The sequence below is a fragment of the Lissotriton vulgaris genome, chromosome 5, assembly GCF_964263255.1.
Source record: "Lissotriton vulgaris chromosome 5, aLisVul1.2, whole genome shotgun sequence".
In the NCBI taxonomy this organism is placed as follows: domain Eukaryota; kingdom Metazoa; phylum Chordata; class Amphibia; order Caudata; family Salamandridae; genus Lissotriton; species Lissotriton vulgaris.
The window spans coordinates 1965733492-1965746744 of NC_141693.1; the positions used below are offsets into that span (position 1 = coordinate 1965733492).

General features: G+C 47.2%; 1 protein-coding gene across 1 annotated transcript in view; it reads right to left on the reverse strand.

Annotated features, from left to right (window-relative positions):
* LOC147717896 (decapping and exoribonuclease protein-like) overlaps positions 1-13253 on the reverse strand; it is a 112054-nt gene that overhangs the window by 23011 nt on the left and 75790 nt on the right. The window contains exons 7-8 of the mRNA XM_086924666.1: positions 13179-13196; positions 12396-12490 (exon numbers count right to left, since the gene is read on the reverse strand). Coding sequence (XP_086780792.1) covers positions 12396-12490; positions 13179-13196 — 113 coding nt within the window. The remainder of the gene's footprint in view (positions 1-12395; positions 12491-13178; positions 13197-13253) is intronic.

Consider the following 13253-nt stretch of genomic DNA (forward strand, 5'->3'; position numbering starts at 1 on the left):
GGATTTGGGAGGCCGGAATCCTGTCAGAGGACCAATATGGTTTCTGTGAGGGGCTAAGCACGATGGAGCAATGTTTAAATTTACACCTGCGGATTAGTAAATACAACATTGTTAAGCAGGGCTCCACCTGCCTGGCCTTCGTGGACCTGTCCTGCACCGTTTTAAAGCGCGGTGAGGTCTAAACTCTGGGAAATACTGACAGGCTTGGGCGTGGATGGTGCTCTGGTTCAGTGTCTGAGGATCCTTCATTATGATCTTTCTGCCTCAGTTGGGTTCGGCCCAGCCGGAGAGAAGATTGACTGGTTCAGAATAAGACGAGGATGCGTCCTAGCCCCCCTGCTGTTTCTGTAGTACATAAATGACCTAGGTACTGCCCAGTCCACTAACATCTCCGATGCTCTTTCCAATGGCAGCAAAAAGGCTGCCATCCTTTTACATGCAGATGATGATTTGCTGTTGTATGTTCCAATAGTGTGTCACCTTTATGGACTCCCTTGGTCGGTCTACTAATTGTTCAAAAACCTTTACGATGACGTGCAATCCAAAACAGACAAAGATACCGAGTATGAAGCTACAAGGTTACCCAGTGGCTCTAACCCATAACCTCTCCTTCCTGGGTGTAGTTTTTGATGCAAAGGGGAATTGGGGTCCTTGTGTGGCTAAAGTGCGCCAGAAACTTTTAGGCTCTGTTGAGTATGTTTTTAGCCTGGCCAGACGCATTGGGGAAAAACCTGTGGCTCATTTATTAACTTATGAGACTCCTGGGCATCCCACCTACTTGTTCCACCTTTATTCTGCACTATGAATGGATTATGTTAAGGACTCTTTTAACCTGGCTTCCCTTCTGTTATGGTGCTCGATTTGGAGCAATCAACACGCTGCTTTTAACAGGGAAATCGTTCAGTGCTGTTTCTCTTGTGACAGAGGTTTGCATATTCCCTGGATTAGTTATGTAAAATCTGCCCAGACAGATCTGTGGGAGCCGTAGCTTGTTTGTAAGACCGAAACTCTGTCCAAAAAACAAAAAGGCCCGTGTTAAAACCTTGTTTATAACAAAAGAGCACTATTCCAGAGAGGACAATGAATCATCTAAACCTACTGTCAGGGAAACATTGCTACACTTAACACACCAGGCATGGCACCGTATCTGGAGATGGCACAGCATTCGGTTTCAAGGTAGTGAGGCATAGTCAGGATGAGGGCCTGAGTGATGCCGGGGCAATAACCTGAGAGTCCAGGTTTTGCAGAGTCAACGGCTACACCAGATTTGACAGTGCATGATCTTCCTAAATCACCTCATTCACATCCTGGCTGTGATATTCGGGAAGTTGGTCTGTAAACTGTAGTACTAACTTACATAAGGATTAGTCATACATCCAATACACCCATTGCATTAGCTGTCACACTGGTGTTCTTGAGGGCTACAGAGGCTGTGTCCTGCAACATATTTCCTGTTGCATTTGTTCTCCTGCTTTCCCTATTGGAGGGAACAAATGTATCTGGAGCTAATGTGTACTGTTTTCAGAGAGTCTAGAATGGAACAAAATTAGGCAACGGGTAGAAGTATAGAAAAACAGGGTCCTGCTCTGGGGGCCTGTACTTTTTTGCAGGAGGCAATGAGTAGCTGTCTTTGATATGGCAGAATGGAGGCAGCAGAGTTCTAGGAGGAGGCGGTGTTTTCTGATAACCAACAATGCCATGAAAGCTTCCATAGGGATGTTCAATTTGGATGCACCTCGTGTTAAAACACCATGGACAGAGGAGGGGTTATCCACAGAGATTTTCTTGAAGCAGTACTGCCAATGGATATTGGAGCAAAGGATAAACACGTGCAACGTCTATACAAATGTTAGAGAACCTGGTAGGAGTTGGAGATGGGCTGATGGTAAAAGTGGCATTGAAGCCTAGAGCGGGAAATGAGGCCCTCTACTGACTGGTGGCATAAAGGTCTTCCTGTAGAATATAAATGCTCTTAAAGCTGGAGGTGGGGGAAGCTGGAGAGCCTTCAGAGGAATATGTAGAGGTAATTCTGCTGGTAAGATGAAGCACAGAGGACCAGAGGCTTAAAAATTGCAGATAGTGTGGGTGACAGCTTCAGTCTTTTCTTGGGCATAAAAGGTTCTCCATTACCGAAAGTGTTGAGTATCTAAATGGCGGTCTATGTGATGTCTACTAATGTTCAGACATCATGTAGGTGTCATCCTGTCTAATGGTACAACATTAAGCAGGTTGACAGTGGCAGATTATGGGATTTAAAGACTCAAAAGAGGAAGATTTACATGATGCCAAGCAATAGTGAAGTTTCATAGATCCTGCCCTCGACAGGGAACAGGACGGCCATACTTTTTGCCGAGGACAAAATCTGCATTGTCAGGAGTAGAGATAATGAGAATGTTTCTTCCTGTCCTCGTTCCGGGACATTTTCTCCTTGTTGGAAAGTGGGTTATTGTTAGGGGCAAATGTAGGTCTGCCACTGGCAATAAGGCCATTAACACATGATAGGACTCAGCATAGGTCTTAGAAAAGTATTCCCTTGCTCAACCCTTGGTAACATGGCTGCGAGCAGACAGGCTTAACTTCAAAGACAGGTATGTAAAGCATTTAAAAACATCATTTCAGTAAATAATTAAGACACAACACAAAATAAAAATCCAACACCAATTTATAAAAATAGGTAATATTTGTATCTTTTAAATGACACCAAAACGAAAATAATCCACTGTAGGGAACCAGAGATATGAATTTTTAAAGATTAGTCACTTTCTAGTGCTTAGAAACTAACAGTGCCCCTTAAGTCATTTTGTTTTCTCTGTCAGGGACACAATTGTTCTGAAGAATTCTCACCACTGTAGTGGGCCGCCTTCTTCAGCAAGCGGGGTCCAGTTAGAACACCTTCCTGGCGTTCTGCTTGCGGGTCCCAATGTTTCCAACACGCAATCCAAGGTTCTGGAATCTCCAAGAGGGTCCTTGAAAGTGTGAGACTTCAATTCCGCAATCCACTTGAACAAAACCCTTACAAATCCACTGGTACTCTAGTCTTTGAATTCTTTGTGGGGCTGTCCAGGTGAGCTCTGTTAACCTGTAGCTTCCAGGGAGTCCACTCTTAGTCCTTTGGCAGCAAGGTAATCAACAGGGCTGTAGTTTCAAATGGTGCAGTCTTCATAGGTCAGGCCTTAGAGTTTCTTGCACAGCAAACTTCAGCAGGGTACTTCTTGCTTCATTCAGTTTCAAGCAGCAGATCTGGAGGGCTCTGCCCCTCTCAGATACTTATTCAAAATTTTCTGGGTCAAGCACCAGGTCACTGCTGACCAATGAGAGCAGGGCAACTCCTCATGGTTATGACCACATCCTGTGGAGTGTGGCATTAGTGTGTCTCACAGTGCATCATTCTTCCAAATCCATAATGGCTGATTTTCCAGCAAGAAGGTAAGAGCTGACTAAACACACCCCCTAATATCTGCACATACCTTTTTTTTTTTTTAAAACATAGTTTATTGATAGGTCGCACTAGAAAGGCAGCACCTCGCACATGGAAGTTAACTGCATATCAATATAAAGCATCACGAATTTGGCAATCTATACAGCATTTTTTGGAATTCAAGGTTTCATCAAACTGACCAAACATCCCCCCCTCCGCTCTCCCTCCCCAGCCCTACCCAACACCCCCTGCTCGGATCCCACCCACCCCGATCGCACGACATCTCCTCCCGGTTTCTTCAACACAATCACAAACAAAAATCATGTGTACTCCTTCCTCCTGACCCGCCTATCCTATCTCTTGATCCAATTCCCTGTCCATCGGGGGCTCCAGCTGAGGCCCCGATACTCTGCCCACCTCTTCCATATCTTGTAATGTTTCCGTGGACACCCTCGGGCCACAAAGATTGGCTGTTCCAGCCCCATGCATAAATCAAGGCCCTTCTTCCACACTGACACTGAGGGAGGGCGAGGGTCCTTCCACGCCTTGGCTATATCTCTTTTGGCGAGGTTAAGGCCCAACAGCAGCAAATGCCTCTTATATATGTTACCCCCCACCCCTTCCAGGATGTGTAGTAATCCTAAATGTGGTGTGCGAGGAAGTTCCCACCCCAACACCTCGGCCATACAGTTTCACACCCCAGCCCAAAATCCAACCAGTGTCCCACAGCTCCAGACCGTATGCATCAATGTCCCCTTCTCCTTACCACACCTGAGACAGTCTGGGGACGCAATGAGACCAGCCCGCCACAATCTCTCCCTTGTAAAATACACCCTATGTAGATATTTAAATAGGATCAATCGCAATCTGATCGCTATTGCTGCGCCTCTTGGGGCCTTCAGTGCCTCCCTCCAATCCTCTTCTTCAAGCGCCCCTATATCCCGCTCCCATGACTCCCGAAGCTTCTGTAATGTCGTCGAGCAATGTATTACCAGTGTGCGATGGATGCGGGAGATCTTTTTGTCCCCTAGGTACCCCATGAAGCCTTTGGCCTCCAGTGGGCTAAACTCCGGTAGGGAATCCAGGCCCTCATGACTCGGCCTGATAGCATGGCGGAACTGTAGGTATCTAGAAAACTGGGACTGGGGCATATCATACTCCCCTCGCAAATCCTGGAAGGATTTGAGCGTCATCCCTGACATCACATCTCCCAAAGTTGAGATGCCGATGGCATCCCAGTCCCCAAAGCCTTGGAGGGACACCAGTGCGGGTAGATGTCCGTTGCGCCACAGCGGGGTCTCCTGCGTCAGCCTATCCCACCATCCCATACGGCGTAGAGCCTGTCTCCAAACTTGAAAAACCACCTGGGTGGCCGGGGGCAGTCCCCCTCGCAGCGGCGGCGCATAAAGGACCGTATGCAGCGTAGCGGATCCCATAAGATGTCTCTCCAGAGCATATGCTGGATCCCCCCAATCTCCATACCACCATTCATTTAGAACTAACAGTTGAGAGGCTTGATAATACGACAATATATCGGAGGTTGCCAGACCCCCATCATAGGTGGATAGGAAACGGGTGTGCAGCGCTACCCGCACCATTCCCCCGGCCCACAAAAATTGTCCCAATGCTGAATTGCCTTGTCGGTACCACTGGGGCGAGATCGGGTAAGGGTGTTTTTGCAGCTGATGAGCAATCGGGGAGGGTCACCATCTTAAAGATGGCAGATCTGCCATATATAGTAAGGGGCATTCGGGACCACGCCTTCATCTCCAGGCGGACTCTATCCCAAACCGGCATCAAATTGTGCTTCCAGGAGAGCACAGGACTCGCGGAGATAAACACCAAATACGGGGAAAGGGGGCACCCCTGGCGCGTACCACGTGCAACGGGAAATTTGGATGATATGGCCCCTGCCACCCTGACTGACGTCGTCAGATCCGTATACAAGAGTCTCACATAGGATAAAACAAGCATTTGCAATGCAATGGTCTCGGCATCATTAAAGGTAGAGCTATTGGCATTGCTCATGACATTTTTTTCTTTAAATCAAAAATAAATGGGCATTGTCATTAACATTGCCAATACACAGCACTCTGCACTCAACAGCACACAATGCTCTGCACTCACTACTCTGCACACTCACTACTCTGCACACTCACTACTCTGCACACTCACTACTCTGCACTCACCACTCACTACTCTGCACTCACCACTCTGCACTCACCACTCTGCACTCACCACTCTGCACTCACCACTCTGCACTCACCACTCTGCACTCACCACTCTGCACTCACCACTCTGCACTCACCACTCTGCACTCACCACTCTGCACTCACCACTCACCACTCTGCTGTGGGACCAGGGGACTGGATCAGCGATGAGCTGCAGAGCAACATAGGCGGTTCACGTTGGGGGCGCAATGCTCCGGGCAGCAACAGTTTATTGGCCGAGGTTGTGCGAGCCTAGAATCCTGCTGTCTTCATACGGTCCGGCCGGGGGTATCAGAGTTGGACCAACGCCGAATGCTGCAGTCCCGCGTGCTCGGCCCTGGAATGGTGAGTGTACTAAATGCTCTTAGAAGCATTATGGAGCCACTAATACATTGTTTGGCGGCGCGTGCAGATTACTCTGTGTAGGGGGGCTTAGTGCACTACTGCAATCCGCTGTGGGGGACTGTGTATGAACTCATACTATCTGAGTTGCAATGCTTTAGGATAAGCTACAGTGAATAGTTACATTCTGCAGGCGGTAATATCCCCTTGGTCTTAGCGTGGCAATACGGAGGTGAGTTTATATAAGTAACAAATACGGTGAAACCCGAGTAGCTGTTGTGCTGATGCCAGGCCAGACTTTATGGTAGTTACCGGGTATAGTCGTTGATATTCATTCCATCGTGTTGTGTTGTTTTCTAATGCGGTGTACATTTTCCTTTCATTGCTACTCTGAAAATGTGACTGGTCTGGCCTGGTATGACCTACCTTAAACTCCTCATCCCTGTCCACATGGAAATACGCATCAAAAGTAGAACCTCTAAGTGGGAAATATGCAGTCTCTTAGTATCGCGGCCGCCCCGGAAGTCAGGCACGGTCGCCTGTGACGGGGGCGGGGCCACGTTCAGACCGGAAGAGGAGGCAGGCGGAGTCGTTGCGTCTCGCGGCCCGGGGCTCCTGTGAGCGGTGTAGAGCCCCGGGGCCGCGCCAGCAGGAGGTTGGGTGCCGCGTGCTGAGGTAAGGTAAGTTCCAAAAGGCTGGGGCGGGATTGGTGCACGTGTGTGTGTGTATGCTCGTGTGTGTGTATGTATGTATGTGTGCGACGGTGACGGCGGGGGAGGGGGGGCCTCGGTGCACTTGTGTGTGTGTGTGTGTGCGCACGCGCGTGTGTGTGTATGTGTCAGGGGGGTGTCTCTGTATGTATGTGCGTGCGTGCATGGGCGCTTGTGTGTGTGTGTATGCGCATGCGTGTGTGGTGCTTGAGCTTCCCAGGAGACAGCGCCTGGCCACAGCGCGCGGTCACGTTTCAAATCCCTGCCGTGCCTCATCCAACAGTATTGCCGCATAGGATTGTTGTGCCAAGAGGAGCTGCCCCACCGCCTGGCCATCACCACTCATACTGCAGCGGCTCTCCAGGGCCTCCACCTCCGCCACCGCCCGAATCAATTCTGCCTTCCGCCGCCAGCGCGCCACCGCACACCACGCAATATCCACTCCTCTCACTGTGGGCTTCAAAGCCTCCCACATAGTGCCAGCCTCCGAGACAGATCCCGCATTCTCCACCCAATAATGAGCTATGGCTTCCCTCATGTGCCTCTGATAGTCCTCATTACGGAGATGCGACGTAGAGAGGCGCCATGGAAACACCTGTCGTCTCCTATCCAGGGTGAATTCCATGGCTACAGGGGAATGATCCGAGAGCCCCCTGGACAACACTGCAGCCGATTCCACCCTGCCAATTACCGAGCGGGAGACAAATATATAATCGAGCCTCGAGAAGGACCCGTGGAGCGCCGAAAGGTATGTGTACTCCCGTCTACCCGCATGTAAATATCTCCAGGTGTCCACCCAGTCCAGACCTCGTACCAAATCCCCCAGTTTAGTGCCCCCACCCGTCAATTGGCCTCCTCCGGGCCTGCATCTATCCAGCAACTTATCCATGACATCATTCCAGTCCCCCCCCCCCACTATCGCTGGTGTCTCGGGGATGTCAGCCCAGATGGTAAACAGCTGCTCCACTAAGGATCACTGCAGCGGGGGCGGGGCATACACACTACCCAAAACTAGGAACTCTTCTCCCACCATGCCCTTAATGAATATGTACCTGCCCTGTGTATCAACTCATTGGGTGGCGTGGACATATGAGAGCCTACGGTGGACTAGAATTGCGACCCCCCCGGGATGCCCTAACAAAGCCCGCATGGTACACCTGCTGATAGCCAAAGCGCTGGAAGGCAAAGGATTTTGTTTCCCAACAAATGGGTTTCTTGCAGAAACAGCACATCTGCACGTTCTCTTTTCGCCTGCCGCAAGGCTGCGACCCTTTTAATCTTATCAAGCATACCCCTCACATTCCAGCTCATAACTCGGAGGGATGTTCTAGGGTCTAAGGCCTTCAACCCAGCAGTCGCCATTCATAATTCGGGAAGGGAAAGCGCCCCAAGGCGGGCCACGAAAGGAAGCACACAGAAACACCGGAAATTCTTTTACTGTCATACGATCGAACACCCCCAAGTCCCCCCTGTAACCCACCAAAGTGCTCCGCCCCACCCCAACCCCCCCCCCATACCTCAAAAAACACTGAAGTACCTGTCGCGGTACAGCCACCTCTAGGCCCCAAACGGGAGCCCAGAGACCAGCTACGCCAATGGATTCCCGTCAACCTACCCATGAACCCAACTCCCCTCTAACAACTCTTAAGTAATTAGGGCAAATGAACCCACCCCCCCCCACATGTCCTGCACTTACCTTTCTTAAGCCTAGCCCTAACTCTGGGTCACGACTGTCTTAGTGGACTGAAACCCAGGCCTCCCTTCTTCCTTTGAGGAACGTACTTTACGACGCCACCTCCTGGCCTGGCATTCCTATAGAACAGATCACTGCACTCCCAGCAGCCTGGCTAATCCACTTAACTCTGACCAATCAGGGCAGACCACTGAAAGGCTGAATTTGGACTTACAAACAAGAAAGTCTCATAACTTATTGTATGTACACTTTAGGAGAAATTCAACAATATAATATTGTTGGATTTACAACGACAATTCTGGGAAGTCTTTGAATGGTCCGGCTAGTCCTCTCCTATCAATATTTATTAATCAATCACTTCCTACCATGTTAACCTATGGGCCATGGGGTTTGCAATGGGGAAAATGACTTTCGCGACTTTTGTAGCACCAGGGCTTATAAAACCATATTTTATAAGTATTTCCCTAATTTCTAACGGACCCCCACCCCCTGTGCAACTAGGGGAGACTTCAGGGATTTTGAATCTGCAGAAATATTGCAGATCATCCTTACCCAATTCTTCCAGCATCAAAGTCGAATTTGAGCACCTCTTTAATACAATGTGGGGAGTGAAATGTAAAATTTCACTTTACCCAGGCCTCTAAAAACTCATTTTATAAAGTCGCTCCTTATAGATAACTGACCCCCCACCCCTGGGATACCTAGGGGGTCCCTAATATGCAAAAGCATGGTAGGTTTTTCATTTTTAAGAGCCCCTACCCCCAAAGTCGAGTTTGGGCACAATGTAAGGTTTAAAAGCTGTCCTGGCCACCAGTGCAGCTTTTAAACTGACCTCAGGCTCAGCACTGCACACATGCTGGTGCAGAGAATCTGCTGGCCTCTAAACTGCCTTGCACCAGGATACTGGAGACTTCTAGGTAGTTTCAATCCCCTGCCCTATTACATACTAGGGGCTTAGGTGGTAGGTCATGCCAACTACAGGGGTACCCCACCATACTATAGTGTACCCTAGTGTATGTTGGGTGTCTTAACTGTGTTTTAATGTGTTCCTTTTAGCTTGGCACTGGCCCTGGGCCTGGTTAAACAGAGCCCAGGGTCAGTCAGAGTCAGTTACCACCAGTTCCAGTCAGCAGAAAGTTGGGGGGTGCCCAGGGCACAGGATGACTTTGCAACACTCCTTCAATCTGTGTGTCCGAGAGCCCTTTGGATGTGTCGGCAGAGTCACAGTGGAAGCCGATCCACCCTTGTAGGCCCTTTCCCTTTTTCTTGTCCGTATCTCAGAGGACTTTCAGATTTCTTCTGAGCCTGATGTATTCCCTATCCTTCAGAGTCCCTTTGGACATTTTAGAATAAAACTCTCTCGTCAAGTTGCAGTGAGAAGCAGGACGGCAAACCATATACCTGGCGGGGATCAAAAGATGTATTTTTCCTCCTATATCATAGGCACTTCACAGAAAAGTGAATGTATGATGACAGGAACGAATGGCTAAAAAGCCAAAGAAACTTTGAAGAGCTTCTCGGAGGCAAAGGATGTCAAGCAAAAATGGAAACATAACATTTCAGACAGAAACTCCAGAGGCAAATTGAGTAAAAAAAAATACCCCAGCTGTTCCGAGATCTCACTCTTGTGAGATGGAAAAAAGAACTGACGGGCAAGCAACTGCTAGTATTAGGCATCAAGGAATATGGAAGCCCCTGGACTGGGATAAAGTGATTTTTAGCTCTTCTAATGTTAAAGAATATTAGGCTTTATTGTTCCTCCTTCTATAGATTGGGAACGGTTTACGTTACGGGTGATGCAATGTAATTTTGAGAAGGGATGTTTGTATTTTTACGCAGTCTACACTACAGAAAACTTCCCTTTGATAGGCTTTGGAGGGTGTTACATTGTACTGGCTGGACTCTTCATCCTCTCCAAGATATATTTGGACAAGTATCCCTGCATGCAGTGGTGCATTATTCTAACATTTATAACTATCAATGAAGAGCCCACAGTGTCAAACATGCATACCTTGCTCCATTCCCAACCACATCCTTAACCCTGCATCAAGGGAGCTTGCTGATGATTCTTTTTTAAGCTCAAGAGAGTCGCACCCCTAATTACTCCAGAGTTAGATCCTTGCTCTATAAATAGCACATATAAAATAAAATAACCATAATAACTAACGTGTAAGAATCTCAGACTGCTAAATTAAGCTATGTATAGGATTGCTATGTGGAACATACTACTCCTCCACCTCCACATTTTAATAACGAATTTAAAGTTTTGCAATGTGAGTGTCCTTTGTGAATGATAACTCAACTGTTCTTGCCTTTCTTTCAGATTGGGCCGCCTCACGGATGCTGGCCATCTTTTCTCTTTCCCAATCCTTTCCTCTGCCACTTCCAATGACACTAATTCTATTTCCAACATCCCCACTCTGTCTCATCCATCCCTCTATGTGTGGCTAGTGTTGATCTGTCATTAATGATTTGAAGTAGACTATAGTCTGTATTACCAATTCCCAAATAATTATATTCTCTAAAGGCATGGTGTGTTATGGTACGGACGTTTAGGTAGCATATTTATGAATTTTGAGACCTTTTAAGGATTTTTTGATGAAGCCGCTGTTGACATATTAGTCAACCGTAACTCCATATCAACTTAACTTTTTTAGGATATTTCATTTTAGTATTTCTTGTTTTTATGTGCTGTTTGTGTGAACGTATTATCGTGGGTCTTTTAGAGTATAATGATCGGTATGGTGGTGGAAAAACTCTGGTCCTAAGTAGGCGTATGAGACAAGCCTCTTGGGCACTAGTTCTGGACCTACTGCTATCTTCACTTCAATCAATTCTCTTAAAGAAACCAGGCCACCTGGAGTCCGCCAATGCTTATGAATCCATCAACACCGGTTAAATGTATGTCTACTACTGAGGAGCCAGTGAGCCTTCTTTCCTCCTGCATTCAAGCCCAGACTACACATCAAGGGGCAGATGTATAATTGTAGCAGTTTGCGAGTCATTAATATCGATTTTTAGAGAATCGCAATTAAGGACTCACAAAATGCTATGTAGGTAGTAATCGCAATAATATTTGCATTTCCTAAATAATCCTTAATTGCGCATTGCAAATTGCGATGCGGAATTAAGGAATCCCTTCCCATTCATTCTTATGGGCCAAGAGGCCCATAGGAATGAATGGGAATTGCATGCGCAATTTGCGAATGCCCAATAGGTACTCGCAAATTGTGCATGCAATTTCAAGGATTCCAAAAGGACACCCTGTTGCCACCCTGAAATGTGTATGTGTGCACATGTGGTGCACCTACATGCCCTAAGGGCATGTATGTGAGCCACATGGCACTTTGAAAAATGCTAAATAATGCATTTTTCTAGGAAATCGCAAATTACTACCAACTTGAAGTTGGTGGTAATTTGCGATTCCTTAAAGCAATATCGCAATTTGCGATGGCTACTAGAATAGCATTTAGGGAATCGCAAATTGCAATTCTCTAAATGCATGCGCAAAATTGGGAATCACAAATTTTGTGATTTCTTATTTTGCAAATGGGATTATTCTTACCGGCATTGCACACAGCGTTTTTGCGATCGGAAAGGCTGAAATTCTGCAAATTTCAGCATTTGCGATCGCAATTTAGCTTGATACATCTTTTGTCATGTTCTGTAGTCAGGCTATAGAGGTAGTCATGGCAGGCCCATCACCACATACAAGACATGATCCTCGACACTACTGACGCTGCTCAGATTCAGAAAATGGGGTCAGTAAACAGGAAACAATCTAGACATCGAATCAGATGATGACCTAGAGAACACGCCCACTCAGGCTATATTGATTGAAAACATTCTAGCAGGAAAGGCACATTTTTATTCACTGAAACAAGTGTAGGAGACAGCAAAAAATGTGGGTCACTTGCAGCTTACATTAAAAGTCAGGCTGAACCAGTTCCCTAATGTTGCTGGACGGGCTGAAAATATTCCATAGACACAGAGGTGGGGGACGATGTCCAACCATTACTTACGCGTAGTTGTCTTCGGTCACCACCTCCTTGACGAAGGACAGGAACGCTTCGAGGAAGTTAAAGCACACTGCCGGCTTCCAGAAGTCACGAGTTTCCTATGGGGTCAACAAGGCAGCGATCAGCGCTTGGACATTTATGTGGTGGTCTCAGTTTACAAAGATGTCTACCAAATACATTCCGTTATAGAGACAAAAAGCACACAAATGCCTCTTTCATGGCTTGTGCTGTGGTCCCCATCACCTAGGGCAGGTCTGTGTGTGGATCTGAAGCCTACAAGACAGTTGCTACTTTGTCGAATAGCATTCTCAGAGTCTTTCTTTCCCATTAACGCTGTATTCTTCGCTTCCCACGTTAGCCTTTTCTTAAGGGCAACCACAAATTCCAGCACTCGACCCCTGTTTTTCCCAGGCCCAGTGCATTGATTCCCTTTCCTCACTGAAATAATTCATGATCGGAGGAGATGGGTTTAGAACACCCAAATATGTGCACAATTAATCAGCAATACGTTTGCAGATGTAGATCCCTTGCTCAGTAAAGGTCAAGGACAATGCGTATGACCTAGACTTTTATGCTTCATTATAACAGCATGGACTGACTGTGGGATGAGAGTGCAACTTTCTGATTGCGCCTTAGCCAGCGAGTAAACCAAGCACTGATGGCATCACGGTTATTAACCACCAGTCATTGCATTTATTAACAATCAATCAGGTTGTAAAAGAAAGGGCAACAAGAAGATAGGCAATGTCAGAGCTTAAAATGTTAATAGAAAATGCACAGACTTACCGCACATGTAGGTGTACTCTGAAAAAGAAAAAGAATATTGCAGTAAATACTTTATGCAAAATATCCTTGAGAGGA